Source organism: Synchiropus splendidus, chromosome 19 (assembly GCF_027744825.2).
Source record: "Synchiropus splendidus isolate RoL2022-P1 chromosome 19, RoL_Sspl_1.0, whole genome shotgun sequence".
NCBI classification, from domain to species: domain Eukaryota; kingdom Metazoa; phylum Chordata; class Actinopteri; order Syngnathiformes; family Callionymidae; genus Synchiropus; species Synchiropus splendidus.
The window spans coordinates 3,408,541-3,436,062 of record NC_071352.1 but is presented as its reverse complement, the minus strand read 5'-3'; the positions used below and the strand labels follow the sequence as shown (position 1 = coordinate 3,436,062).

General features: G+C 49.7%; 4 protein-coding genes and 1 long non-coding RNA gene across 15 annotated transcripts; 3 read left to right on the top strand and 2 right to left on the bottom strand.

Annotated features, from left to right (window-relative positions):
• The first annotated feature begins 114 nt into the window (after nucleotides 1-114).
• On the top strand, nucleotides 115-2,701 carry LOC128751297 (nuclear body protein SP140-like). Of its 2 annotated transcripts, XM_053852243.1 has the most exons (6): nucleotides 115-338; nucleotides 1,482-1,656; nucleotides 1,945-2,082; nucleotides 2,201-2,305; nucleotides 2,377-2,510; nucleotides 2,594-2,701. In XM_053852243.1, the coding sequence occupies exons 1-6, from the start codon at nucleotides 195-197 to the stop codon at nucleotides 2,642-2,644; spliced, it is 747 nt and encodes a 248-aa protein (XP_053708218.1). In that variant the 5' UTR covers nucleotides 115-194; the 3' UTR covers nucleotides 2,645-2,701. The 2 variants fall into 2 exon arrangements, 1 of the variants encoding a protein (XP_053708218.1); XR_008413239.1 differs by lacking the exon at nucleotides 1,482-1,656 and having other exon boundaries at nucleotides 1,945-2,305.
• Nucleotides 2,702-2,966: 265 nt separating this feature from the next.
• LOC128751270 (uncharacterized) lies at nucleotides 2,967-13,049 on the top strand. Of its 9 annotated transcripts, XM_053852182.1 has the most exons (29): nucleotides 2,969-3,202; nucleotides 3,580-3,754; nucleotides 3,831-4,001; nucleotides 4,062-4,153; nucleotides 4,222-4,345; nucleotides 4,411-4,575; nucleotides 4,662-4,775; nucleotides 4,874-5,007; nucleotides 5,074-5,118; nucleotides 5,187-5,274; nucleotides 5,333-5,472; nucleotides 5,602-5,670; nucleotides 5,811-5,944; nucleotides 6,131-6,254; nucleotides 6,328-6,393; nucleotides 6,466-6,567; nucleotides 8,002-8,176; nucleotides 8,381-8,512; nucleotides 8,623-8,739; nucleotides 8,801-8,931; nucleotides 9,005-9,049; nucleotides 9,150-9,267; nucleotides 9,327-9,466; nucleotides 9,590-9,658; nucleotides 9,867-10,000; nucleotides 11,478-11,601; nucleotides 11,671-11,736; nucleotides 11,802-11,903; nucleotides 12,445-13,047. In XM_053852182.1, the coding sequence occupies exons 1-29, from the start codon at nucleotides 3,059-3,061 to the stop codon at nucleotides 12,526-12,528; spliced, it is 3,324 nt and encodes a 1,107-aa protein (XP_053708157.1). In that variant the 5' UTR covers nucleotides 2,969-3,058; the 3' UTR covers nucleotides 12,529-13,047. The 9 variants fall into 9 exon arrangements, 8 of the variants coding, with proteins under 8 accessions (XP_053708155.1, XP_053708153.1, XP_053708156.1 ...); XM_053852180.1 differs by having other exon boundaries at nucleotides 2,967-3,202; nucleotides 4,492-4,575; nucleotides 5,333-5,670; nucleotides 12,445-13,049; XM_053852178.1 differs by having other exon boundaries at nucleotides 2,967-3,202; nucleotides 5,333-5,670; nucleotides 6,331-6,393; nucleotides 12,445-13,048.
• On the bottom strand, nucleotides 6,652-9,127 carry LOC128751303 (uncharacterized). Its single transcript, XR_008413240.1, has 4 exons — nucleotides 8,952-9,127; nucleotides 8,792-8,860; nucleotides 8,679-8,714; nucleotides 6,652-8,485 (listed from the first exon to the last, which is right to left on the bottom strand). It is a non-coding gene; the product is annotated as an uncharacterized LOC128751303 (long non-coding RNA).
• An 821-nt stretch (nucleotides 13,050-13,870) lies between the features above and the next one.
• LOC128751289 (protein Tob2) lies at nucleotides 13,871-19,711 on the top strand. The gene is made up of 2 exons (XM_053852231.1): nucleotides 13,871-14,073; nucleotides 16,258-19,711. The coding sequence occupies exon 2, from the start codon at nucleotides 16,447-16,449 to the stop codon at nucleotides 17,635-17,637; it is 1,191 nt and encodes a 396-aa protein (XP_053708206.1). The 5' UTR covers nucleotides 13,871-14,073; nucleotides 16,258-16,446; the 3' UTR covers nucleotides 17,638-19,711.
• An 827-nt stretch (nucleotides 19,712-20,538) lies between these two features.
• Nucleotides 20,539-27,484, bottom strand: tefb (TEF transcription factor, PAR bZIP family member b). 2 transcript variants are annotated; one of them, XM_053852234.1, is made up of 4 exons: nucleotides 27,278-27,484; nucleotides 24,388-24,945; nucleotides 23,887-24,095; nucleotides 20,539-23,208 (listed from the first exon to the last, which is right to left on the bottom strand). In XM_053852234.1, exons 1-4 carry the CDS (start codon nucleotides 27,378-27,380, stop codon nucleotides 22,993-22,995), a joined length of 1,086 nt encoding a protein of 361 aa, XP_053708209.1. In that variant the 5' UTR covers nucleotides 27,381-27,484; the 3' UTR covers nucleotides 20,539-22,992. The 2 variants fall into 2 exon arrangements, with proteins under 2 accessions (XP_053708209.1, XP_053708208.1); XM_053852233.1 differs by lacking the exon at nucleotides 27,278-27,484 and adding an exon at nucleotides 25,249-27,260.
• Between the last annotated feature and the right edge of the window lie 38 nt (nucleotides 27,485-27,522).

Sequence of the window (27,522 nt, the reverse complement as noted above, 5' to 3'; positions counted from 1 at the left end):
TCGGCATATACAACATATAACATCTAAATAAAGTTAAAAAAAATTGCGACCAGTAAAACCTGTAGTGGAAAAACAGCCCCACCCATCAGTCATATGTGTTTCCTGGATGTTTGGCCGAACCGAACTGTGCGGTCGCTGTGGTTCCTTGCTTCACATTATTTCACTCCTGGTTGACCAACTTCTAAGGTAGGAAAATGGAGGAGCTCGACTTCATTGAATTGCATGACCTTGAGGATTTTCTCCACCATCACAAAACGGACCTGTCTCGTGTGGAAAGGCCGGACTTGTTACTGAAGAAGATGCGAGACCGCAGACTCATCCGCATGGACAAATATCAAGTCAGTCTTTTTCTTTTGGATAAGAAGAATCAGGTCTGGTGTCTGTAACTGTTTGTTGGTGTTCAGACGTCTCTGTTTCCAGAGAATGAAAAGTGAAAGTTAAAATGAGCCTTCAGCCCAAAGCAAGAGTTGATGATGTCAGGCAGGTGCTCTCCAGTGGAGCCACACAGGGTGTTGACCCATCAGTTCTGTTGTACAAAGAATAGAATAGAATAGAATAGCCTTTATTGTCCTTGTACAGTGTACAACGAAATTTGAGCGCTACTCCCTTGGTGCAAACAATGTACAAAAGAATATATCAAACAAACAATCAAGCATGCACTAAAAAATAAATAAATAGTATATACACAAGTAGCAGCAGTAAAAGAGTGTAATGACAGAAAGTAGCACTTATCCGGATGTAAACTTCAGTGGTTTGTTGTTGCACATAGTTTTTTCTTTATTGCACTATGAACGATGTGGTCAGTAACAATGAAAGTTGTAGACTGTTTTATCTGGTGTTGTTGTTTTTGTTCAATACTGAGATAGCTTTCGGGAAGAAGCTATCTCTGAGTCTATTTGTCCTGGTTTTGTGTGACCTGTACCGTCTGCCTGACGGTAGCAGGTCGAACAGAGAGTTACTTGGGTGGGACGAGTCCTTGATGATGTTGCCGGCTCTGCTAAGGTAGCGGGAGTTGGCGATGTCCTCCAGGCTAGGCAGAGAGCAGCCAGTGATCTTCTGGGCTGTGTTGATGACTCTCTGCAGAGCTTTCATGTCTGCAGCTGAGCACCCTGCGTACCACGCTGTGATGCAGTACGTTAGGATGCTCTCTATGGCGGCTCTGTAGAAGGTGACCAGCAGCCTCTCTTCCAGGTAGTTTCTCCTGAGCACCCTCAGGAAGTGGAGACGTTGCTGAGCCTTCTTCACCACCACTGTGGTGTTTGCAGACCAGGAGAGATCATCAGAGACCTGCACGCCCAGGAACCTCATGTAGTGGACCCTCTCCACACAGTCAAAGAGCCAGGGTTCAGACTGTGGTCCTGCACTGTAGCCAAGCCTCAGCCTCCACCTGACACCTTTGTGTGTTGTAAACCATGGGAACAAAGACCAGCTTCATTTACCCTTGTGTCTCATTTTAAATGCTTGCATTTGTTTGTTGGCAGGAAGTGAGTGGTATTCAGGAGGAAGCGGAGAAGAAGGAAGCCATTTACCAACTCCTGGATCAGTTTGCAGAGGAGAATCCTCAAAGCATCAAGCTGTTTTGGAAATGCCTTTTTGAGGATCCAGAATTGGCCCAGTGTCCCACCCTGAGGAGTCTGCTCAGCGAATTGAGGAGCGGTGCGGTTCCACACATGATTTCTGGTTCAGTGATTCTTGGCACTGCTGATCCTGTCAGGGCACGAGCAGGGGAGCCGCAAGGTGGGCGAGGGTGAGAGTGAGGGCTCACTGAGAGGACTTTAGGATTTCACCTCTCTAAACCTGAAGTGCAGGAGACCGGAGTGTAGACAAGGGGGTTCAAGGTCCTCACGTACAGGAGGAAAAATTGTGAACACGGAAAAAAAACGGGCGCTGGGTCACATGATGCTTCGTTGATTGTGGTTCTATTTCTTGTTCTAATCTATTTAGAATACCTGCCAAGAAGTGATGACACGTCGACACCAGGGAAGGAGGAGAAGAAGAAGGAGAAAATAAAGCATCTCGCTGGCGCTAGTCACGCTGAGCAGCCAAGCTCGTCCTCTTCAGCAGCACAGAGAGGCCAAACCTGTGAGAAGAGAAACGTCTTCATCCATCTGGGACGTTGACAAGTCCTCACACAGGGATTCATGGAGCCCCTCACTTTGAAGCTATTCACATCACAGCTGTGTTTGTTCTCCTGTTTTAGCTTCTCCCATGAAAAAGGCTGACAAGCAGACACGTCCCACGTTCCCGCTGTCTGTGACCTGTGGTAACCTCAGAGGGAAGCTGCACAAAAATGATTTTAAAGAAGGTCTCCAGCCTGACATCAGCCTGCTGTACCACCCAGAGCTGACCTGTTTGTCCTGCTCATGACTCCATCAGGACGGCGCTGCATCCTGGCGCAGGGACGCTCGTTCACTCCCATAGAGTTTGAAGAAGCTGCCGGGATGGAGAGACGTAAGAACTGGAAGACAAGTATCCGCTGCTCACATGGGACTCTGGCGTCACTTATTAAGGTTCGAGGAGGGACGTTGACTTCCTGCTGTTTTTCTGCATGACTTAAAAACATGTACTTTCTGTTTCTGTGGCTTCACAACAGGCTGGACACCTGCCACGCACACACTTTGCAAGAAGGCACCAGAGGAGCTGAATCGTCATTCACATAGCGTGTGAATTCAAGTGTGTGAAAGATTAAAGTGTTTTACTGTTTTGTTTTACTCCTCACTGATTGAACACACATAAGTATCTATTTCCGGTTGGTCTGCAACATGAAGATACTATCTGAAGAATCCACCCATTTTTTCACTGCTTCTCTCCTGTATAAAATAAATCCAGGAATAAAATCCAAAATCCGGAACACAACAGAAGGTAAAATAAAAATATGAACTGCAGCCACTACTATATATATTTACGTCACACTATATTAGAAAGAACCATCATCCTCCAGCGGTAGGAAACTAAACTCGTGGGTTGGGCGTATGGCGATTTATCTCCCGCCCTTTTACGTCGGGGGCGTGAGTCACATGATGCGTCATCTTGGACTTTGCGTTAATAATGACTAGAAATGGAGCCACTGGAGCTTTTTGAGTCGCCAGATCTTCTCCGTTTCTTCCGCCGTCATAAAACGGAACTGTCTTGTTTGGAGCAGTCGTATATGTTACTCGGCAAAATGCGGGATTGCGACCTCATTCCAGAGGACAGATACAAGGTGAGTAACTTGTTCTGGCTCGAAGGAGACGTCGGTGGGCAATGTGGTGTTTCCTTTTCCTGGGTGCGAGTGCCCGCTTTGAATGAGAAGAACCCGGAAGTAAAGCGGCTCAGCGCTTCCCTCGTTTAAATAGCGCCGTTTGCTCAGACGTCTGTCTTCCTGCGGCTCTGATTCCTCCTGGCAGCGAACATCAGCCAGGAGCAGACGAGTCCTCTCAGTGAGAGACTCGGAGGTCCGGAACAAACCACGTCCTCAGACGTCATGTTGGGGTGGGATGAGATCTGTTGTGCTTCAGCTCAAACGCCTGTCAAAGCAAATGGTGTCTGTCAGCCTTTGGATGAGCTTGCATCTGGGTGTTTATTGATGTCTGCTGGCAGAAAGTGAGTCGGATCCAGAAATCAGAGCGCAAGAAGAAAGCCATCTACGAGCTTCTGGACTGGTTTGAAAAGGAGCGGGCACAGCACATCAGGCGCTTCTGGACATGTATTCTCCAGGAGACCCTGCTGGAGCAGTGTCCCACCCTGAGGAGGCTGCACAAGAGTCTCATGGACGGTATGGCTGCTCCTTTCACTCAGAGTTGAAATGGACCTTCACTTCCATGAGCCATCAGTTATTCCTGTTCATCTAGGATCCTACCAGTTTGAATCAGAGCTGCCAGAGTCCACGCCGAGAGCACAGCCGCCAGGAAGTGAAGTCACTCCTGTGAGGGAGAAGGGGAAGGTGAAACCCTTGGAGTCCAAGGCTTGTGAAGAACTCAGCGAAGCTCCTTCACCTGCGAGGAGAAGCTCAGCGAAACTGTGTAAGCCAGCTTTCATGGACCAACATGACCCCGGTCATCTGATGTTTTTGTCTGTTTCAGCCTCTGCTCGGAAGATCAAGCGCAGCAGCAGCAACTCGCTGGGAAGCCACCAGAGGAAGCTGGACAGCTGGGTGCTCTGGACGCAAGACCAGGCAAAAGAGTGCAAGACACTCCTGCGGACGACACATGTGAAACCTCTGACCCCGTGTGTTTCAATCAGCAGCCCGTCTCGCCTGCTTCAAGCCCTGCTAAAAGACACTTCTGTCCGTCACCTTCCGTCCTGGACACTCTGCAGCTCGAGACGAGCCCATGTGTTGAGGGGAGGCTGGAACCAGTCCCGACAGGTCATTCAGGGACTTCTGATTTCTACCTGCATGCATGAACTTTGATCAGAGCGTGAATCTCACAGGCAGAGCAGGACACGCACAGGACCAGGCCGTGTTGGGCATGTTTGATTTCACAAGGCAGAGACGTCCTTTGGTTTCTTCAGGAAATGAGACACCAGGGAAGAAGAAGGCGAAGACCAAACATCTCACTGCTGTTGATAAGGAGGAGGAAAGCCTGACCGAGAAGTGTGAGTCAACAACCCAAGTCCAACTGTGCTCTCAGCTCCAGCAGAAGGTGGCCTTTGTGATCAGAATTGAGCTTTTCTTTTTGCAGCAAAGAGCAGGGAAGACGAGAGAGACATTTGGACCTGGCCCATCTACAAGTCTCAGCTGCCTGTCACCTGCGGTCACCTCCAGGGGAAGCTGCACAGAAAGAGACTGACAAAAGGTCGGCAACAAGTCTGACTTCTACTCACTTTCCAGGCTTCAGGGTCAAGCTGAGGGCAAAGCAGGTCCAATAACTGACCTCTATCCTGACCTTTCCAGGACTTCCCTGCATATTTTCCCACCGTCGCTGGTACACTCCCACAGAGTTTGAAGAAGCTGGCGGGAAAAAGAGTTGCAAGAACTGGAAGACAAGTATCCGGTGTGAGAGTGTCGTGCTGGATTCACTGATCAAGGTTAGTGTATATGCTGCTGTCCTCTGGACGCTCTCACAGCTTCTGTGCCGGTGGCTCTCCTTCCAGAGCGGACACCTGCAGTGCGGGAGTTTCAGAAGATGGCGCCAGAAGGTTTACCTGCCTCAACACTGTGCTTGTCTCAGAGCTTTGATTCCTCATTGCCGATGACTCCTGTGCAGAGGGACGTCACACTGCACTCCAGAGCCGTGTTTGAGGTCACATGTGGAACTGCGTGTGGAAAACTGCACAAGCAGCGATTCGCATCAGGTTAGATGTGACCCTGGAGGAGATCAGTGAAGTCAAACTGATGTGTCGCCTCGTCCAGGGAGCTGTGGGTTGAGTGTTCGTACTGAGGAACGCTGGATGACCCCAGAGGAGTTCGTGACGGCGGCACTACATGTGGCTAACCCTGCATGGAGCAGAGATATTCTGTGGGAAGACCGACCGCTGAGCCTGTTAGTCGAGGTCCGTCGAGGTCTTCCAAGCCTCTCCTCTCAAGCCATCTGTCATGATGATAATAAACCTGACAAAACCCGCATGCAACCCATGGTTGTGGTGTTCACACGGCTCAGTATGGACTGTGCTTTGTTCCAGAGAGAGGTCTTGAGGGTGCACCCCTCCGAGTGCTTTTGTGTTCTCTGCAAACCTTCGGCTGAAGACTTGGTAGGTTTATTGTCTTTCAACAGTCACAGGAGACAACACGATGAGGTTCAGGTTCTGGGATCTGTGAGGTTAAACGTTTCTCCTGCTCCGACTCATGAAAGCGCTGCATGGAAAGGACTGAAAACTTTGTGTTTTGGCAGGAGAGTCAGAGAAACGACGACAGCTGTTGTGTGTGCCAGTCTGAAACGGAGGAGCAGCTGGTGGTCTGCGATCAGTGCCCGCGTGCCTTCCACCAGTGGTGCCACCTACCGCAGGTGGACGACGCCACGCTGAGGTGAGGACATGATGACCCAAGCTCTTCATCCTATCTTCCACAACTGACATGCTTTCCCTGGGTCGACTGCAGTTCTTGTTTGGACGACCACATGACACTAGTTTGCTTCTCTTGAAGGAGCAGTGTTTGTTGTGAATACATTGCAGTGTCTGCGATCTCAGAGGGCGTTGCTGTGTTTGTGTTCAGGGACAACAAAAAATGGCTGTGTACCTTCTGCATTTTCAAAAACAGTCAGGATTGGTGTTATTCAAATGAAAGCGGGCGGGACAAAGCAGAGCTGCTAGGAAGCGCGGTCAGCAGCTACATGATGGTAGGGTGACTGTGAAGGTGGTCCACAGACTCGGACACCTCTGTATGTTCACTTGTGTGTCTCCTCCTCGTAGCAGTGCCAGTACCTGCTGCTCTACCTGTACACTTCTGATGAGACTCACCTGCTCCCCGGACACAAGGTCTGGACTTGACTCTCGCACCTGCACCTTCTGTTGAGTTTAAACTGGACCCTCTTCACTGTCCTGACGCAGATGGAGCTCAGCAGGAGGCTTCAGAGTCAGCAAATCCAGACCATTGGGGAGTTTGAGAGTGAAGTCAAGTCCCTCTTCACCCATGGCCGTTCAACACATCAAGTAAGAACATGATGCCACCCTGCAGGTCCTCTTGTCTTCTGTATGCACCCCCCTCTGGTGGTTAAACCTAGTTTTCCACTGAGGCTGAGTCACTGTGGTGTATCAGCTCTCCTGTCCTCTCATGATGTCATCAACTGCTCACTGTGGTTTTGTCTCTCCCAGGGTCAGAAGGAGCCCCAACTCCAGCAGATGTTTAACAGGAAGTTTGACATGGTCTTCAATGTTGTTTAGAATAGCAGGATCTAGTGGGAGCTCAATAAACTCAGCCGACGTCTTGATGAACCCAGTTGGTCTTGCATTTCTCTGAGCTGAAGCGACGGCCTCAGCAAACTACTGTCTGGTTTCACTGGACACACCTGAAACAATTCAGCCTTCTGCAGCATCGAGCCTTGGGTGATGGACTTGCTAGCCGCGGCCCTGGAAGCAAAGACCAACCTTAGATGATGATCTTCAGTTGAGTGGCTGTTTCACTGCTCCTTGCTGAGCCAGGTTCTGCCTTGGACCGTTAGCTAGCAACCGCCTTGCAGGTGGTTAAGCTCTGCCAACATGAGCATGTGGTGTTTTGGAAGGGTGCTACAGAGAATATGATCCGTTTGTGTGGACTTCATTGTTTGCCATGGAACAAGGTACAGCACGTTGAACATTTGTACAGCAAACAACATCTCCATATAGTGGCAGTTGTGATCAGGTTGGTGCAGTTCACGCCCATGTGCCTGGCAGTCAAATATGCTTCCTGGTTGCTGGGCGTGACTCAGTCCTAAGCTCACAGTCGTGGATGTACTGCGAGTGTTTCCTCCACGGTTATGTCTTGTTGAAGAAGATCTTGAGCAGGGACATGGAGCAATTACAGTCTTTTGATTCAGGGAAACTTCTGAACTTTTTCCGCCGTCATAAAACCGAGCTGTCTTGTTTGGAAAGGCCTTACTTGTTGCTCGGCAAAATGCGAGACTACAGCCTCATCGGGCGGGATGAATATGAGGTGAGATTGGGTTTGTTTGTTTTCATAATTCGGATGGATGTTGGTCTCTCCAAAAGCTCAACGTTTTCAAGGAACAAAAGAGTGCAGTTCATACACACAACTATCCTTCTGAAGTAAGACTTTGACAAGCATCTGACGTAACGCTTATCACCGTGAGGTCTGGCTAAGGTGTGTCCCGCCGTGGCACAAACACTTTCGATTTCCAATTGGAGCTGTCAGGCGAATTGAAAGAACTTGTCCAAAAGCTCCACCACGTCTCACATCCTCAGTGCCATATTGATTCCACTTCCTTCCTTCAGCTTTCAGCATTTCCCATCAGTGTCGCCACAGCAAGTCAGTGAGTGTGGAGCTTTTCAAATGACTCTGAGTGTGAACGATCAGATTATAAAGCATCGTGTGATGAGCTTCACTGACCTCTGCCCTGTGTTTTAACGCTCCTATTTGTCTGTTGGCAGAAAGTGAGTGGTCTACAGGATGCCGGGAAGAAGCAGGAAGCCCTTTACAACGTTCTGGACCGGTTTGCTGAGACCAAACCTCAGGACATCAAGCTGTTCTGGAAGTGTGTGTTGCAGGAGACACTGCTGGAGCAGTGCCCCACCCTGAAGAGGCTGCAAAGCAAGCTCATGAGCGGTGGGGGTTTCTACACTGCTTCAGTGCTTCCACCTGAGTTTGATGACCGCACTGTCACAGCAGCGCAGTCAGAGTTTCAGTTGATACACTGAGGAAAGCTAACAGAGTGAAGGATTGAGGAGAGAAAAGAGCTGGGCTGGCTCCTAACACAGTGATGTCCTGTTGAACATGCGTTAGACTGCTGTCATCCTATTTTTTTCATAGAAAGTCACTGCTTGGCTCCCACGTCGACCCCGGCGAAGAAGAAGGAGAAAACAAAGCACATGGCTAGTGTTGCTGACGATGAGCAGCCGAGCTTGTCCTCTCCACCTGCACAGGGAGGCAACACCGAGGCCTGTGAGTAGAGAAATCCCATGGATTTGAAGCACAATCATGACTTCACCTTATGCACCGATAACTAGCCTGACCAGGAATTACAGACAAACATATTTGCTTTCCTTGTTGAGCTCGCTTCCAACCTGTGAAGAAGAGCGACAGCCAGACCCCAGCCAACTTGACCTACCCGCTGCCTGTGACCTGTGGCACCCTCAAGGGGAAGCTGTACAAAAAGAAATTTGAAAAAGGTATAAAGCTTATTTCATAACTTCAGCCTCTTCATATCTGGTCTCATAATACCTTTTTCAGGAGAAGCCAGTATTTTTTCCAACCTACACTGGTACACTCCCACACAATTTGTCGTGGCAGCTGGGAAGAGCAGCAAGCACTGGAAGTCAAGTATCCGCTACCACAGTGTCACAATGGATGCGCTGATTAAGGTCGGACAAGCGACGCTCACCTTCAGCTTTCCCTGCATCGTGACACGTTCTCTGCTCCTGTCAATCATTACAGGATGGACACCTGCAAAGTGGGAGTTCCAGAAGTGCTCAAAAGAAGGTTTGGCAAAAACACAAACAATTACAGTTAGAGGAGCTGCAGATGGTAGTGTTGCAAGGTTGGAATCTTCAGCACGACTTTTGGTCACCCACATGACAAGCTCCAGACGAAGGATGCATCAGGAGAGAAGCCAAAGGGGCAGCTGGACTCCAGAGCCGTGTTTGAGGTCACATGTGGAGCTGCATCTGGAAAACTGCACAAGCAGCGATTCGCATCAGGTTCGAAGTGACCCTGGAGGAGATTCGTAAAGTCAAAAATGATTTGTGGCCTCATCCAGGGAGCTGTGGGATGAGTGTTCGTACCGAGACGCGCTGGGTGACCCCGGAGGAGTTTGTGAAGGCGGCGCCACACGTGGCTAACCCTGCATGGAGCAGAGATATTCAGTGTGAAGGCCGACCACTGAGCCTGCTAGTCAAGGTAAATGTGCCGCACAGCCGTGGCTTGGTGAATTGAAATACACAAGAGAATCTGTGCAATCCGTGTAACGTGGCAGCGACAGCAATGACGGTCTGAATTCTGATGTCAATGTTTTTGTTTCAGAGAGGAATTCTGCATGTCCACCCCACCGGCTGTTGTTGCGGGATCTGCAAACCTTCAGCTGAAGACTTGGTACATTGATTGTCTGGTTTGAAACATGGTTGTTCAACAGTCACAACCCGAGTGAAAATAATTACTGTGAAGAATACACAATGACATTCAGGTTGTGGTGGTTGCGGTGGTAAAAAGGCAAATGTAGATTCGACGTGGCTGGACGGAAGACAGAGAGTTGTGTCTGAACAGGAATCTCACTAACATTAGGAGTGAATTGTGTTGGCAGAGGAGAAAGAGAAACGATGACAAATGTTGTCTGTGCAAAGCTGACATTGGGGAGCAGTTGGTTCTTTGCACTCAGTGTCCACGTGCCTTCCACCGGTTGTGTCACTTGCCTCAGGTGGACCACAGCATGCTGAGGTGAGACCTGACCCACGTTATGTACAAGTAAACACACTATTGTCTCCCCCATGTATAAAGGTGCTAAACAATTTTGTATCAAATAATGATAGATTTTAAAATCACTTTGTGGTTCGCTTGATGACACGCCCAGATCAGTCTCACCGTGGCGACGTAAGAGCGCTGGGAAACCATAACTGAAACGGCATCGACGGTTGAGCTTGTAGTTACTGAATTCAACCACCAGAGGGAAGTCACGTGCGTGGTTTCGTTTCTTCGACGGTGATCATTTTCCACTGAGCAGGAGACAGTTGCTGGTTTTATGCTTAGACTGCCCTCATGTCACTGCCCTATTTGCTTCTTCATCCCGTTTTGCTTCCAGGGCTCAGTTTTATGACGTCATTTCCTGGACGCATGCGCACATTGGAATTTCAAGACGTAATTTCCTGTCCACATGCGCACATGGGTGTCGCTGCTTGACACATAAATTAGAATAAAATTAGCAACGTCATTGCGCCACGCCTCACTACACACTCGTATTTCATCAAGAGAAGCAGAATTTGAATTACTAAAGTACTACGCCGACGCATTAACTGTATTTTAACCTTATTTTAAATATATCACATTTGACCTGTATTCAACAATTCGGATATTTTAACAAGATTTCAGATAAAATAATTGATCTTTCTGTGCAATTTGCACGCAGTTTTCTATCTTGCCTACGATGTTTTGTATATAAAATAAGTTTAGTCATTTATAAATAATGTTGGTGTGTTTTCATGTTTTGTTAATAAAATGTAATCCTCAGAAAAGTTGTGATTCAATGAAAAAGACGTTTGTCCTGTTGTTTATTTGGTTGCAATAAACCAAATTAACCACTGAGACCTCGTAGGCAAGATAGAAAACGGCGTGCAAATTGCACAGAAAGATCCAATTATTTTATCTGAAATCTGTGACAATCAGTGATGTTTGTAAAATGTCCACTAGGTGTCGATAGAGAAAAATAAATAAACAAGAAGAAGGACTAACAGGCTATAAGATGAACAAATAAACAAGGTGACCATCACAAAAGTTTCCTTTGGACGATTCATCAAACAAAACAAAATCTTGTTAAAATATCCGAATTGTTGAATACAAGTCAAATGTAGTGATATATATAAAATAAGGTTAAAATACAGTTAATGCGTCGGCGTAGTACTTTAGTAATTCAAATTCTGCTTCTCTTGATGAAATACGAGTGTGTAGTGAGGCGTGGCGCAATGACGTTGCTAATTTTATTCTAATTTATGTGTCAAGCAGCGACACCCATGTGCGCATGTGGACAGGAAATTACGTCTTGAAATTCCAATGTGCGCATGCGTCCAGGAAATGACGTCATAAAACTGAGCCCTGGAAGCAAAACGGGATGAAGAAGCAAATAGGGCAGTGACACCTCATGAGGACGAAGAGGAACGTCATTCAATGATGATGGAGGTGAACTGATGTGGTATGTCCTCAGGGATCACGTGGACTGGCTGTGCACCTTCTGCACCTTCAAAAGAATCCAGGAGTTGCATCATCGTTACGAGTCAAAGAAGGACAAGACACAATTACTGAAAAGCAAAATAAGTGATTACAAGATGGTGAGATTTCTGTTCGGAGTAGAAGCTGATGGGTTCGTGGCTCTGACCCTGGCGTGTGCCTCCTCTCAGCAGTGCCAGTACCTCCTCCTCTACCTGTACAGCTCTGATGAGACTCAAGTTCTGCCAGAATATAAGGTTTGGACACAACTCTTCACTTGAACAATGCTCAAGTATGACAACTCTCCACGATCGTCGCCCAGACCCTGCTCGGCAGGAGACTCCAGAATAACCAAATCCAGACCATCGGGGAGTTTGACAGTGAAATCAGAGTCCTCTTCATCGTCTCTAACTCACATTACCAGGTAAGGTCTTCTCCACCTGTTATCCTCTGCTAATGAGTTCATCAATGAAAAGAAACGTTTCAAATTGGTCACAGAGAGGTCAAGATGATTTAACACGAAAAAAAATGTAGCTGCCAACACTGTGTCGCCCCCCCCCCATCCAATGGTGGATCAACTTAACAGTCTTAGATTATTTACAATCACATCGTCACAATATTCACATTGAAATTGAATAGTTTTACTGTTAGACTCGCCTTCCGGCATTCACGCACAAGTATGACCCACGGGGGAAAGTTAAAAAAGCACGTTTTCACTCCTCCGTCAGCTAAAGCAAAATTAACTTGCATCGCACTCCGTGTGACATGCTGCGTTCAAGTACGTCGGAACGACTATGGTGCGTTCACTAGCTTCGGGAATAAATATATTGTCAGAGAAATTAACTTGAGTGAAAAAATCCCCCAACTAACTGAAAGAATAACAACCCAAAACATGTGTTTAAAGTCATGGGAACATTGCGGTCCCGTGGGGATTCATGTGACTGTCCTTCCTTGTGTTGTTGCAGGGGCAGACGGAAACCCTCGACACCTGCCAGCGACTCCAGCAGAGGTTCAACAGGAAGTTTGACGAGGTCTTTAACGTTCACTAAAACATCTGGGTGCATCTCATTGATGAATGACCAGTCAGCATGGTGTCGCCCTCTCAACATTCTCTTGCTGTTGCATTAATCCTAGTGTTATTCCTTCCAACATGGCATGATAATATGACAAATGTTTGTTGCTGTGCTCAATAGTTTTCTTGCTGCAGAAGGCTTTTTTTGCTGCCATTTTGCTCATACTGAAATGGGTTTGGATTTTATGGATTTGAAACGCGCCATTCACACATGCAGCTTGGGGCCATTTTAAAGGAGGAGACTGGAGCTCCTGGAGAAAGCCACGCAGGCATAGGGACAACATGCACCCAGAAAGGTCCGGAGCTGGATGCTGAACCTTCTTGCTGTGGTGCACTGTGCCACCCTGCCGACTGATCTAGATATTTTAAATGGAAGTTGACTGTGGCTCACGCTGTGTTCGGTTGCCTGCTGCTTCTGTCAACCTCTTTCATGCCCTTTCATCTATGTTGAGAGTGATCCAAATAAAGTTGCTTCCTCCATTGTCTTCCACTTATTCCCGCAGAAGCTGACCTGTTTCCGCTCGTGCACGCATTGTTCTGACTCAATCACCAACAATCACCCAGAGTATTAGAGATGAGGGAGCTGAAGAAGAGAGTGCAGGCAGAGTGACTAGAGGAGGAGACAGGTGGAGCGGTGTAACACTAGAGGAGGAGGAGAATAAAGTTGCTTCACGTGTTTAAATAAAAGGACACATTTGCATTCATTTTCTGGTCGTCTCATCAAATAGTGCTCTATCTCATTAATTCTGTGAGGATGTGTTTATTTAAATTAGAAATAAAACCACGGTGAAGGCAAACTACAATGATTATCATAGCAATGAACGGCTTAAACGGCATCCTATCAGCAAAAACATCATTTCCCATGAACCCCAGGTGAAAGAAAATCAAGTCGCTTGAGCAGCTGTGGCCGCTGGGGGCCAATGAGAAGTGGGCCCTCCTTCTTATCAGCCAATAGGAGCGCTGTTGCTATCACTGATTATATTTATAGCAAATTGTTCTGAACCCCAAGAAACCAAAATATATCCATCCGCACACGAAGCTAGACCTCGTTCGTGCATTCTAAAATTGCAATTATAGGACGTTTAATTTGGGTGGAGGTCGCTGTATGCATATAAAGACGCTTATTATTATGGAAACACGTTTTTAAAACGAGACTGTGACGTGCTTTCCATTAAATTTGAAACATGACGACCCTTTACTTGAAATTTCAGAGGGTAAAGACGGTCGAATGAGAGCTAATGCTCATAACGAGTGTTTTTAAAAAGAAAGAAATAAACGCTAATGGAAAAAGTAGTCCGTGGCGTCACAGGGGTGTGGGCGAAGCACGTCGTATAAATACGCCGGGTTGTCAAACAGTAAAGTTTCTCTGGAAGCTCTGAGGAAACTGTCAGCGGCGAACGGATGGAAATATCGTTCTATTCTGGAATTGACGCGCTTTTGCTGAAATAAACCAAGACTGACATCGGCTGGGCTCCAATGACTCAACTGAACTGTCGGTACTGGTGCAGGAGCCAAGCTAACGGTACGTGAGCAACAACGTCCAGGCTAACCTCGCAGTTCTGTCGTCGACTTGTGCTGTGACAACGTCTTTATCGGTGTTTGTTCGTGCCGCGGATCACGTCAGAAACAGCGGGGTGAGCTTGGTGACCGTAAAGGTCTGAGTTTCTCCCAGAAGCGAGCCGTCCAGTCTGCAGCTGACATGTTTATGACCGTGTTGGACGAGCTTGTTTATGCTGGAGAAGTCTGACTTGCATCCGTAATGAATGTACGTTTGTCCAAGACCAGTGTTGTCGTTTGTGTTTGCTGTTTTTTTTCTGCTCCACTGCCTCCTCCTGGGCTGGAATCACCAGCTCTCTGGTCAGAAGACTCGCTATCTTCAGTCTGATCTCACTGTTAATCTCACCCATTTGGCCAGATTCGCTGTGACACTCGCCTGACGTCGATTAAAGCGATTGAATTCCAAACCAGTGGCCTCTCTGGATGGAAATAGTGGACTGAAAACCAGGTTCTATTTATGTATTTACCGTCGGGAACATCATCTGATCTGAAGACGGATAAGAGCCAGTCTCTCAGAAGGATGTAGATTTGGACCTTGTGATGATGGGAATCAGGTTAAGTAAACTACACCCAGTTTGGATGTAAAGTCCATTTTCACAGCCCTGCAGCATCACGGAGGATCTTATTTTTAATGCAGTAAAAGGTCTCAGCTCTTGAAGTGGTGGAAGCCCTGGCGGGTCATGAACTGTGGGGTCCTGCCCAGAGCCCCGTTATTGCATAAGTTAGCCCAGTCTTTACCGCTGCTGAGGAGTGGTGCAAAACTATTTTTAGCAAACCTCTCCATGCTCAATGTCACCTTTCAGTGCGAGGGGGGGTGTGAGCACCTAGGTGCGGGGCCCGGGCCCGGCCCGCTGGTTGCACGAAAACTGTCGTTGCCTGAATGTGAGGCGTCTTTGATATCTCCTGAATCTCCATCTGCCAGGGAATGTGAGTGGATTGTTTGTGTACATGCGTGGGGGAGGGGTGCTGGCGTGCACTGCATGGTGGGAAATTGTGTTTTGCATGCTCGGCCCACTGTCCTGCCATTTTACAATTCACCCTGGTTTGAGTGCATATATCATGGGGCCGTGCTGGGCTTGCATCGTCTGTGGTTTGACTCATGAGCCGAGCGTGTGTGTGTGAGTCGAGGCATTAAGCTGGAGGTCCTTCCACAGGATCAGATTCAGATTATAAAGGATTTATGAAGCCCACAGCATCTGTTCCATCCATCGGTACATCCTGTTCTTGATAAAGCCTAAATATAAGCCAGTGCAGTCATAATTGTTGCATGCTTGACTCCTGCTGCCATTGTCCTCGGCTGTCCAGTGACTTCACCCTGCAGGTTTGACTCCAGAGTGTCGGGTTTCTGACACAACTCCCTCAGAGGAGGCCAGTGTTCGTCCATATTTAAGTGGCGTTGGCACGCCCTGCTGTCATACCTGCTGGTGTTTGTGTCAAACAACACGTGTTTATTTTTCTCTGAATGTGGACGGTTAAGCTTCAGTTTGATTCAGTGTATTGAGTCAGAACCCATGAGTTTACTTGGCTAAAAATAAACTCTGAAAGGTCTGCGGTGGTGTCTGTTTTCACGAAGCGTGAAGCCGGTAAAAACAAGTGCCCTAAGTGTTAATGCAACAGTTGGAAATTGAGATGATGGTAACCAGGGTGTCCCCCTCACATTGTTGTAAAAAAAATGTGTCTTGTTTTGGGCCCATGAACACACCATTGTGTGTGGGGGGGTCATGTCGGCAGGTTAGCCGAGCTTTTCTAGGTGGCACTGAGGGACTGTGGCGTCATCATGTAGACTGAGTCACTGTACACTGAAAACTCACAGTGGAGGTTTAACTTTCAGTTGAGTCTTGACGTACATGTCCTCATCCACATCACATGGTATGTTGATTTCAATAAACATCCCGTTATGTTTTTGTCATCTGCTCTCAAGCTAGCAGCGTGTTTGTGCATGATATCAGCTGTTCAGTATCATGTCGTGCATTTAATGTTGTCTTTAAAATAACCAGGGGAACGTTGGTTTATTAAACTTCATCAGTCGCAGGGTTTGTCTGGTTCCGGCCTCTGTTCCTGCTCGGTCCGCTAGTTTTCGCTCAATTCTCAGGATGTCACCAAGCTTCCTGCGATGTCAAGTGACAACTTTGTTCTGTTTCCTTCACAGTTGGGACTCGGAAGACTCTGCACCGACAGACTGGCCTGCACCTGCTGCTCCTGCCTTCACGCTACCTGTAAACATGGTGACGATAAAAACACTCGACTCTGTTGAATAAGCTGCAGGAAAGCTCTTTTTGTGCCGTTGCTGTCACTCTTAACTGTAGCCTCCGCTGTGAAGACTGTGCCAAACGTTGCGATGCATCTCGAGGTGAAGGTTGCGCTCAACTTCATCGTGTCCTACCTGTACAACAAGCTGCCTCGGCGCCGTGCCGACCTATTTGGGGAGGAGTTGGAGAGGATACTGGTGTCTCGCTTTGAAGGACACTGGTACCCGGAGGCCCCTCTGCGCGGGTCCGCCTTCCGCTGCATCCACTTGGGCGCCCCCAGGGACCCCGTGGTGGAACTGGCTGCCAAAAGAAGTGGCCTGGACACGGAAGAGGTGCGTGCAAATGTTCCTGCGGAGCTCAGTGTGTGGATCGACCCCTACGAGGTCTCCTACCAGATCGGGGAGAAGGGGACCGTGAAAGTGCTGTACCTGGAGGACCCTCCGGGACTGGGCTGTGAACCGGACAGGCCTGAGCCACTGATGCGGGAAGTGAAAGGAGAGTCAGAGAGCGAGGAGTCCAAGACTCTGGGCTTCAACCCAGACGCTCAGGTGTTCGTCCCCATTGGAAGCCAGTCGTCGCCGGCCCTGATGCCGTCCCTCTCCAGCTCCCCCACGCCGTGTCCCGGCCTCTTCAGCTACCCCAGCTCCAGCCCTCCCACAGATGCCGCCGCCCACTCCTCCAACACTTCCACGCCCTCGCCCCCCGGGGGGCTGCCCTACCTCTCCACGCAGCAGCCGCCCGCCGCTCTCCCTGCCGCCCGTCCTCAGCCCATCACCTTCACCACCGCCAGCTTCGCCGCCACTAAATTTGGCTCGACCAAGATGAAGAAGTGCAGCACGGCCGGCAGCTCTGCCACGGCTGTCGGGGCACCATCTACTCAGAGGATGCTCACTCACTCCCCCACCGCCATCTTGGCCCCGGAGCTACTCAAGCACAAGCCGCTGTCGCTCTCCCTGCACTCCCTCGGGGGGCCCATCCCCAGCCAGCTCTCGCCCAACGCCAAAGAGTTTGTCTACCCGGGCTCCCCCAGCTCCCTTTACTTTGACGCCGACCCCCAGCCCATGCAGCCTCTCGCCAGCCCTTTCCAGGCACCTCACTCTGTCACCAACCACCCGAGCTTTGACCCCTTCGCCAGCCCTCCTCCTGCCCAGGGCGTGGGCATCATGGGCAGCAACGGAGGGATCTCCTACATGGAGAAGCCTCCGTTCGTGGAGGGCCTCGGGAGCTACAACCTGCAATACCCCAGCCAGTCTTTCCAGCCTGTGGTGCTGGCCAACTAAGCCTTTGTTTGTACCAACGCTTCAGATGTTTTCACTTTCCTAACCAGTCTCACTAATACAAGATAAGACTTAGTTATAGGGCAGAGGTGGAGGGAACACCCGTGTCTTTGGTTCTGTCTGCAATCTTCTGTGTGGAATGTGATGGTCTTCGTTGGGGCGGCTGACCCAGTCTCCATTTCGCACTGCACTGTCATGCTGTGGAAATGGAGGAGACCCAGTCCTGCAGAGGAGGTGGGCTGTGGAGAGCTCAGCACTTTGCTCTGCCCTACTTGCCACTCATGTATAGATGAGGCTGCCATGGCCCCGTGTGCAGCGATGTGTGTGCAGTTCTGTCGGGGCGGAGCATGCCGCCTCCTTCTGGATCTGACTCTTGATGTCACCAGATGTGGACCTGGGTCTGAATGTACTGTGGGAGTGGGAAGCCTCTGTTGCGCTAACTCGTACACACATTCCCAATCAGCAGTGTGTGAAGGTGAGCGGGGGGACAGGGGCTGGCTGAGCATGAGGAGTGAGAGAGAGGAGAGACAGTGGAAGCTGCAGGAAGGCTGTGTTGCCTCGGTGATGACTGATGATTGGCTCAGAGAAACCTGACTTTGAAAGCCCGCACACGTTCCTGCCCATCTTAGATGGTATTGAAGCTAAAGTCCACTTGCTTCTTTAAATTCCTCTGGAAGAGGGTGGGAGAGAGGGCCACTGCGGTCAGAGATGGATGCTCTTCATCACCATCTGTGCTCCCTCGCTGCTCCTCAGCCATGACACGTCCGTTTGAGCTGTCAGCACTTTATTACCACACTCTGGTCTGTGTGTCGCCCCGCCCCCACCCCAACAGACTACGTCGCTACCCTCTTTGTTTTGAATGTTTTCCAAGTGTTTTTGTACAAGCCCCCCTCCACTTGAATTGTGACCGCTCGTCATACGCATGCTACCGTCTTCTCAAGGGGAATGGGCGGGGCTAAAGTGGGAGTAGGTAGGCGGGCGGGCGGGCTACACTGGATCAGGATCAGGAGGGAAATCTTTCCAGATTTTCATTTTCACTGACATTTGTATACCAGAAGTCCAGGAACATGTAAATAGATCTCGAGTTCTTCTGTTGAGATTATTTGTTTAGTTTCTTACACGCTGAATTATTTTTTCAAAAACGTGAATATATGCAAACAAAGATGTTTAGAGTGGAGTTCTGAATGTGTATCCTACCTTGTACAGTCCGACCAGACGGTGGTTGGACCTGGAGTCGATGAATGTTTACAGTGGGTTTGTGTGGGAAAAGATGGCTGGCGTTTCTGGTCTTTGCTGGCGGGGCCACCTCATTGGCTGCTCATCCAACATGGCTCCTTTGGGCCTAATTGTTTACCCCGCTCTGAATAGTTCCTGTCCTCTGCAGCAGATTAGCTGCAGCAGAATTCAGCCGCAGTTCGACTGAAGCCGTTGATGAAACAGCCATAGCCCCGCCGTCTCACGCCCTTCCCTCCTCCCACCACCAGCAGGTGGCGGGCTCTCTACCTCCCTCCAGTATTCCCGGTTCCTCCCTCTTCAGTCGGTGTTAAAGCAGGTTGGAATGATGAAGGAAAACGAATGTGCTGTGAATGTGCGGATCGTTGTGACGATTCCTCTCCGTGTTCATCCAGTTACCAAGCGAGGGGCATCGCTAGTTCTGCAGGATGTCGGTGAACTTTCTTGTCGTGTGTTGATCAGGATTTCCACGTCATTCACAATCAGGACTGAGAACTAAGGAAACCTTTTCTATTCCGATGTCCCTTTGCTTATACCGTGCGTTTTATTTTGCACTTGGGGAAATTACAATGTCATAAAAGAAGTTTATTTTCTATGTAATAACCTCTAAATGTAATCTAAAGAGTTTAAATGATCTATTAATATAGTTCTTTATTTACTGTATGTTTCTGTTCTGTTATTTTGTATGGCTCTGAACACCCTGTAGATGTGTAACCCATCTTTCACTACTGAAATGCAATGACCTGTTTTCTGTGCTGCCCCCTGGTGAAGGGGAGTTACTACTGCAGTTTCTTATTGTATCAGATTCTTTTTTAAGTTTGTAATAAAATGAGATTGGCAACAATACGCATGGAAAATAAGATGATTGTATCGTGGTTGATTCAAGGGGGTTGCGTGCGTGTCACGTTATTATTAGGTGATGACCCACCGTCACCATGCCGTCGCTCTGGTGCCTCCCTACCCCCATCCCACTCCTGACCCCAGGTGTCACAGGGATTCGCACTCGCGCCTGGTCTTCCCACCACAGCCACACGGATCCACGTCTCCACAGCCGAGCTTGGACGCCACCGTCTCGGGAGGTGAGCTGACCTTGACGTAAAGGTCAAAACGTGATCCCGATTGGGTGACGCAGCGGAGGCGCTTAATAATTCAGCGTCATGGGGAGCAGACGTGCGGCGCCAACCTTGCCATGGGTTTCATCATGCAGCGCACACGCTGCTTCAGCTCGTGGACGCCAGCGCAGGGAGCCTGTCTTCGTGAGCAAACACAGCAGTGTGACATTAACATGCATGGCTGGCTCCTCCCCTCCCCCATCGCCGTCGACCCCTCCTCTTCCTCGGCTCACATGTCTCTGCTCTTCAACAGCTTCTACTCCATCACTCCACCTGATTCCTCTTCTCTCCAGCCTCCTGAGCCCCTCCCTTGCATCCTCACTCCCTGCCCCTCCCCCCCAACACACACACACACACCCTTTGAGGTTGTTACACAACAGTGCTCCCTTGTGTGTGGATGTGATCATTACGCAACATCTCCTACTCCTCTGGCATAGTGATGAGTGCGGGGAGGCTTGCAGGGGACACAAACAGCGCAACCAAAAGAAAAGCAGCCACACCTTCCTCCCTCTGAGCGGATGCATCCCTCCGTCCGGTCAAGGACGCCAGCAAGGTCATGTCAGCAAATCCCACTTTATTTCATTTGCATGATACAAGATACAGTTAGGACATGGTGCTGCAGTTGCTCCTGCCACACGATACCAAACACCGAACAGAAGTATAGGTTTATATAAAAAGTAACACAAAAACACCACAAAACAAACTCTTAAATGTCACCATTAGGAGATGTTTAAATATTAGAGCTACTTCAAATAGCAAACAAGGACAGAGTGATGTGGCCCGGCGGCAGGTGTCGCGTGCCGGAGCAGCTCATTTACAAGTGGCCTCGCGCAGTAAAATGGCACCTGTCGCCTCAAAACGGCAGATTTGTACCCACAACTTTCCTGACGCGTTAGTCAGACTCAATTCTGATCAAAGGCAAGTCGTATTAAAGACATACAGAGCTGAAATCAAAGAAGCAAAGCCCATGGTTTGGAGCGACTACTGAGCCAAAACCCTCAGTGACAAGAGTCGGAAAACAAACCAGAACCATTTGCATCGCTCCCAAGTCAAGTCTTTTCAAATGTCATATTTAGCATGTTATTGACGCATATTTTTATAGTCTGTTGTAAGTGAAACATAATGGCATCATAAGATTTGAGGCTATTGGATCTAAAATAGACGCTTTGTTCTTATATGATCTGGAAATATCCTTAAAAATATAAAAATCATCTTGAAGTTATGTCATGGAAATATAGAACATTAAAAAACTAGTAGACTGATCCAGTTGCAGATGTTTATAATTTAATAAATATGATCTTTTTGCATATTATTGTGTTCAGTTTTCACTTTAGACTCTGATATGACACATTAAAATAGGGCTCTTTTGCGATCAACAAGTACAGGTCACCGTCAGTTATTCATGCCACGTGGTGAACACATGAACCTCATTGGCTCCAACAGAGGGGGACAGTCTTTTCTTTTCAATAATATATACATATATATTTGTTTGAATTTCTTCTTTTCAGACCTTTAATCTGTAATTGAATCAAGTGAAACAACCTTGTTGTTTCAGTGATCAGGTGAGTGGCACTCGAAAACCGAGGCTGCTCGCCCTCTGGTTTCAGGTTGATGATTCTACACCATCAGGAAAGGAAAAGAACCATGAGAGCACCAGGTGATCCAGTGTGTCTGTACATAGATGGATCAGTAGAACAGAATCCACACAGTGATCAGAAGCCGCCGTGTCCGTCCATGAAGAACTTCTGAGTGATGGTTCACAGACGTAAGTACACTTGGTGTGAAATATTGGAGAGAAAAGAGACACTGGGTTTCATGCATCTGGACCCGGACTACAGGGGACCCAAAACTGGAAGCACAGATGACTTTCTACGAAGCACGTCATTGCAAAGTCCACAAAGGTGGCGGAAATGGTGCGATGACAGGGCAGAGCTTTGTTATTGCCACGTGGGTTCTGTCCCCAAGACACTTGAACTCTTAACAGTCTCCAGAGGTTTGACTGAGACAGACGTGTACGACCGGGGCGTGACCCCAGGCCAGGTCCTGTCCCCGCCGGCGTGTCCATCCTCCAGACCGCGGGCCGGATGAGGTAAGTGGACCCGCCTCCCCCCACCGAGGCTGAGTCCCAACAGACGCGTCCTTACACACGGTCCCTGTCGCAGGACACCCAGACCCTGTATTTACAGTGAATGCAGTCGCCTCTGGCTCTGCAAGAGAAATAAAAGCCATCGCTCGGGCAGTCACTCTAGCGCCCCCTACTTGCAGTAAAATAAACCTCCCTACACCTACCGCCGCCACCAGGGACGCCGCCAACATCCAAGTTTTACATTGATGAGTGAGTTTGGCTGATGAAACTTGAGGTCATGCTGTTTTTTTATGCGTTTCTAAGCTACAGCTCGGTGCTGGCGCCACCTGCTCCAACTTTTTTTATTAGAGGAAAGTGCAAAGTCTAGTTACACAGGGGTTCACACACACACACACACACACAGTGGAGGTGGTGCGGGACTGTACAGGGAAGAGCTGGGCTGAGCTCGGCTCGTCTGCACCCTTCTGCTGACTCTCAGCCTCTTTTGGGGGACCTTTGAAGGACACAAAGAAAAGTGCAACACAAGGAGAAGTGAGGGGCAGACGGCTCATGCTTTGGTCCACAAAGAAGAAGAAGAAGAAGTGTTGGATGACTGGAAGTGACTGAGGCGCTCCCCTGGCGCCCTGCTCCGCCGCTCCTCCACCCTCTCTGAAAGCCTATGTTTCCATGTGTGTTTTGGGAGTGTTGTCCCCTCTCCCTCTCATGGTGCAGGAGCCAGGCGCTCTCCACAGACCTTTCTGTGACCTCCGCTCCTGGTCCGCCTCGTCGCCTGCCAGTGTGTGGCCGCGGCGCCGCCGTCAGATGACCGACCAGAGCCCGACACCGTGACTGCAGGTCGACAACAGTGCAAATTGAATTTCCCTTGGTGTTCATGTCTGTGTTGAATTCTGCGGGGAAGGAAGTTCTGTCTCAGGGGTCTCCAGCTCCTTACAGCGGGCCGTACTTGGCCTCGTAGCGGGCCAGGATGCTCTTGCAGCGGCTGCAGTCCTTGCGCATCTCGGCCACCTGCTGCCGCAGCGCCGCGTTCTCCCTCTCCAGGAAGGAGGCGCGCACCGTGATCTGGTTCTCCTTCAGGCGCCGGGCGTCGCGGGAGCGCTTGGCCGCCAGGTTGTTCTTTTTCCTCCGGGACCAGTACTTCTCATCCTGCGTGGAATCAAGAGTGAGAGTCAAGCTCACACCAGAGGGAGTCGCCTGACCACTTCCTGTTTGCTTCTATTTTGAGCTGCTACTTCCTGTCCTGCGCAGCTGCGTCCAATCTCCCTGATCAGCTCCCAGGCGTCTGCACCTGAGCAGGTCTCTGCTAGTGTCGCTTCAGTTCTGGATCTTGACCCGTGAGTGAGTTTGACTCTCACCACCTCCCGTGCCCTGACTCTTAGCATTTGGAGGATCTGACTCCACCAGGGCTCCTGGATCATGACCCAGGTGAGACCTTCAGTGGAGTCATGTTTGCTAGCTCAGACCCAGCAACTCAGTGCTGTTTGACATTTCAACCCTGCGAAAGTGGCTCTGGGGTCACGGTTCTAGAGGAGCTGAAGCTGGTCCTCCCTGTGGTGCCCCTCCCCTTAAAGTCCCTCTGCTCTATCCAGCCACTCCACCTGTGTCTTCTGACTCTTCTGAGCTCTAGACTCAAATATGTTCAACTCCACAACTGAAACCAGCTCAACACAGACAAGCGAGGTCCAACAGAACTGGGTTCTGCTCGCTGGTGGGTGAAGTGCGCGCACAGACGGAGATTTGTGTCGAGCAACATCTGTCACGCCAGCTCCCCTCCCCCTAATCCACAGAGCAGAGTCCAGAGAGCGTGCAATGGGGAGGTCCTACCTTCTGCTCGTCCGGGACAAACACCTTCTTGGCCTTCTTGATCATGGGCTGTGGCTTGAGATCCTCGTCCGAGAACTTGTGCTTGCGGGGGTTGAAGAGCTCTCCGCCGGGCACACTGGAGAGGACCAGGTCGGTCGGGTCGGGCTGGAAGTTCACGTCCACCTCGATGGCTTCCGGGTCAACTGGGGAGGGGGTGTTCCGGTCTCTCTCTGCAGAGACCCAGTGAAGAAGGTTCTGAGTGACTCATGTTTCATGACCCGCCCACAGTCCGGCCGCAGGTTGTCTCGACTTCAGGAAAGGTTTGTTTGGACTGGTCCCATGTGACATGGCTCCAAGGTTCGCACTTCAAAACTAGGATACTAGGACCAACATTATCTCAAGATACCTGACTGGTATTTCACGGGGTCAAAGATCAGTGCAGATGTCACGGCACTTCAGTGTGTGTTAGTGAAGTCAAATATTGACAGAAGATAAAAACTGTGACGTCAGAACACTACTTACTGTTTCTTTCTTGCTTGACTTTCACCACGACAGGTGGGACCTTTTCCGGCTCTTCTTCTGCCTCCTCCTCGTACTCTGCCACCTCCTCCTCTTCCACGGCCTCCTCTTCCTCCTCCTCCTCCTCCTCCTCCTCCTCATCCACGTCCAGCTTGGCTGGCTGCAGCGTGGTGACGGTCACTGCCTCCTCTGGGTCGGGCTTGACTCCGCAGGTGGAGGGGGGGGAGGACACGGCGGCAGCAGCAGCCGCTGTGGACGTAGCCTTCGGGACCACCTTGCCTTTGACGTCCACTGGTGTGAGCGTCTTCTGCAGCTCCTCTTCCTCCAGGCTGACTGGGATCCCGTTCTCCAGCAGGAACTCGTCCAGATCCATGTACTCCAGGTGGAAGGTCTCCCCGTCGTATGGGATGGTTTTCTCCCATATGGCTGGAGTCAGGGAGGCTGACACGCCACCACCAGCTGATCCACCGCCACCACCGCCTCCCCTGGAAGCCCCTCCACCGCTGGTTGCTCCGGCTCCATCGCCCTCTTCAGTGGAGCACAGCTTCTCCTTCTCTATTTCTGGAGGAAAACAGACAGGTATTGAGAGTTCAGCCATCCACAGGAGGAGGTTAAGGTAAACAGAGATGGGAGGGTGAGCAGGATCTATGGAGAAGATGGGATCAAGCGATCACACGGAGGATGGTCGAGGGTTTGTTTTGTTTCGCACCAAATTACCAGGAAAATCGAGATACAGAACTACAGTCCCAGAAAACAGGAAACTTCTGCAGATGTTTCAGGACAGCAGCGGCTCCGAGCAACATCATCCACAAGGTGAGACTGGTGTCTCCTCCACAAACACAGCCTTCCACACTGCAGTCTTACCGTCGCCGCCTTCCTCCAGGATGTTCGGGGGAGGGATATCCATGATCTTCTTCATTGCGAACGGGAGAGACTTCTGCGGAGCCGCTGGGGCGACGATGACACCGGGCTGACGAGCAACTGTCACCGCAGCTTCGCCTGACATGATCCAGAGGTCGCCTTCTCCACGCAGTAAGTCCAAACACCAACTAAAGCGGTGGTTTCTTCAGCTCTCTTCTCGATAAACCCGATGTTGAAGCGACAAATCTCCTTTGTGTTCCCCGTGCTCGCACTCGCCCCGCCCACTCAGCTTATAGTAAACGCGTATTGGCTGTATCTCGCGATCACGTGATTATCTGTTTGACATTGCCCGTGGGTGCAGTAAAAACACGAGTGGAACTTTTCAAAATCTCATTAATATACTCTGTGATAGGAACCTAATGAAAACAAATGAAACGTTTAATTGGAAAATAAATAAAAAAAAACGTTAAAATAATGCTCGATGCGGAATAAACTGTCTCAGCGCGACTCTGAGCAGATGAGCTCGACTAGAAATGGACTTGAAGTGGATTTGTAGCGTTAGGATCGTGGGAAAAGTGTCACTACGGCGAACGAGCAGACGCTCGTGGCACAACACGTGCCCACGCCTCCTCCCCCCTCACGTGAAAGCACAGCCGTGCGTGGGCGTGGCCTCAGCCGCTGAGCACGTGCGGGCCAAGGCGAGCTGCAGGAACACAGTGTACAGAGAGAAGACGCTTCCGGGTCCAAACCGCTCGCTTACAGTCGCAACTTTTGCGCGCTTTCCCGCCATAACACCGACGGCGGTACTCGTCGACACCCCTGTCTGTCTTCTCTTGTCGCGAGCCCTAAGTCCTCTTTAATTTAAATATGTATTTTACAACTGATCCTCACGCCGAATGACGTCACCGAATTGCTCACGTTTCTGTGCACGCGCATACGAGGCGAGCACGCGTCTAGCTCTCATTTTGGGTCGGCTATCAGAATGTTCGTCACTGGGTTCTAGTCCCAAACCGTGACACACATGGACCGGGGCTTGGCCACTTCTGTGCGCCATTACAGTTCAGCGTCACATTCAACGAACATGAGCCTCTGTTTAGCAGCCATAACACCGAGTCAAGTACCTCACCAGGTCCCTAGCGCCAGCAGTGGTCAGTACCTGTCATCTGAACAGGCATTGCACGTTCTCGTCCCTCGAATTATTTTCCACTGCACTCCGTGAACGCATCGTCAGTGGTGCTTAAACCCACGTTCATGTGAGTGTCGCCCTGGAGTTTAACTCATCGGAACAGGAAGAGGAAACGCACAGATGAAGCTACACGTGTAATGAAGAGCGTCGACGACCATGACGGCACTTTCTGGGCTGATAGTAAACAGTCTCTGGTGACCCCTGGCGTCGGCTTCTGATAGCACAGGCATGGCTGCGGCTGGGACTGTTGTGTGTGACTTCTGAGTTCGATAAAGGAAACCGAATCCTGCCCAACACGAAGTAAGCAGTATTTATTTATAACCATGTTGTGACGATGCACTTCAACAATGACTGGAATAATGCAAGCTAATGGTAAACTACCTTGTAAATAAAATGCGCTCGTTGACAGGTAAAAGTTGATGGAAAAACTCGAGTCGAGGTGTTTCACGCGAGGCCTGAGTCACCCGCCGTGGCTCTGAGGTTAGTGGGCGTGTCGTCCACGCAGCAACAAGTGTCACCCAGGACCAACTTTTGAGAGTGACGAAGCAAACATGAAACGTAATATTCCTTAGCTGCGGCTCTGAAAGGAACCTCACAACAAGGTTTACAAATGACTCTGGTTCGGTTTCACAGCAGACAACTGGGTTTTCTGGGTTGATAAGTGATCAGTGATGTTTCACCCTTGAGTTGACTGCAGTGTGAAGAACCCTGATGATCACGAGTTTGATGGACGACACAGATGGGATGATAATAACGCGAGTAGTTACGGTTCGTACAAATACTTTGGTCAAGCAGGATTCACTCCAACATAACACTACACATAAGAGGTCGATGGAAGCGTCTTACCGTTGCCGGTGAAGTCGGGGAAAGAGAAGGAATAGTCCGCCAAAGACTTGAGGAGGTCGGGAACATCGCTCCTATCTGCCAGAAACTGGTTGGAAGTCGACATTGCTGGGCTCGGAAGTGTCACCCCCGGCGAGTGAGGCGAGGCTGCGGACTGAGTTGGGAGAAGTTCGCGGCCGCTCTCTATCACGGGGACTTGCGCATGTGTCCAAACAAGCCGTACTCCGACCGGCCCCGCCCCCGAGCCA

What these genes read in the sequence shown, in the direction of transcription:
- LOC128751270 (XM_053852176.1), top strand. Translation starts at nt 3,059, where the DNA reads ATGGAGCCACTGGAGCTTTTTGAGTCGCCAGATCTTCTCCGTTTCTTC. An exon ending in GAGAAGCTCAGCGAAACTGT is followed by an intron (nt 4,002 to 4,061) that starts GTAAGCCAGCTT and finishes TGTCTGTTTCAG; the next exon opens with CCTCTGCTCGGAAGATCAAG. An exon ending in GGAAAGCCTGACCGAGAAGT is followed by an intron (nt 4,576 to 4,661) that starts GTGAGTCAACAA and finishes TTCTTTTTGCAG; the next exon opens with CAAAGAGCAGGGAAGACGAG.
- LOC128751297 (XM_053852243.1), top strand. Translation starts at nt 195, where the DNA reads ATGGAGGAGCTCGACTTCATTGAATTGCATGACCTTGAGGATTTTCTC. An exon ending in AGCACAGAGAGGCCAAACCT is followed by an intron (nt 2,083 to 2,200) that starts GTGAGAAGAGAA and finishes CTCCTGTTTTAG; the next exon opens with CTTCTCCCATGAAAAAGGCT. An exon ending in CTCTGGCGTCACTTATTAAG is followed by an intron (nt 2,511 to 2,593) that starts GTTCGAGGAGGG and finishes GCTTCACAACAG; the next exon opens with GCTGGACACCTGCCACGCAC.
- tefb (XM_053852233.1), bottom strand. Translation starts at nt 25,390, where the DNA reads ATGTCAGGCGAAGCTGCGGTGACAGTTGCTCGTCAGCCCGGTGTCATC. An exon ending in CCTGGAGGAAGGCGGCGACG is followed by an intron (nt 24,946 to 25,248) that starts GTAAGACTGCAG and finishes GTTTTCCTCCAG; the next exon opens with AAATAGAGAAGGAGAAGCTG. An exon ending in AGTCAAGCAAGAAAGAAACA is followed by an intron (nt 24,096 to 24,387) that starts GTAAGTAGTGTT and finishes GGGTCTCTGCAG; the next exon opens with AGAGAGACCGGAACACCCCC.
- LOC128751289 (XM_053852231.1), top strand. Translation starts at nt 16,447, where the DNA reads ATGCATCTCGAGGTGAAGGTTGCGCTCAACTTCATCGTGTCCTACCTG.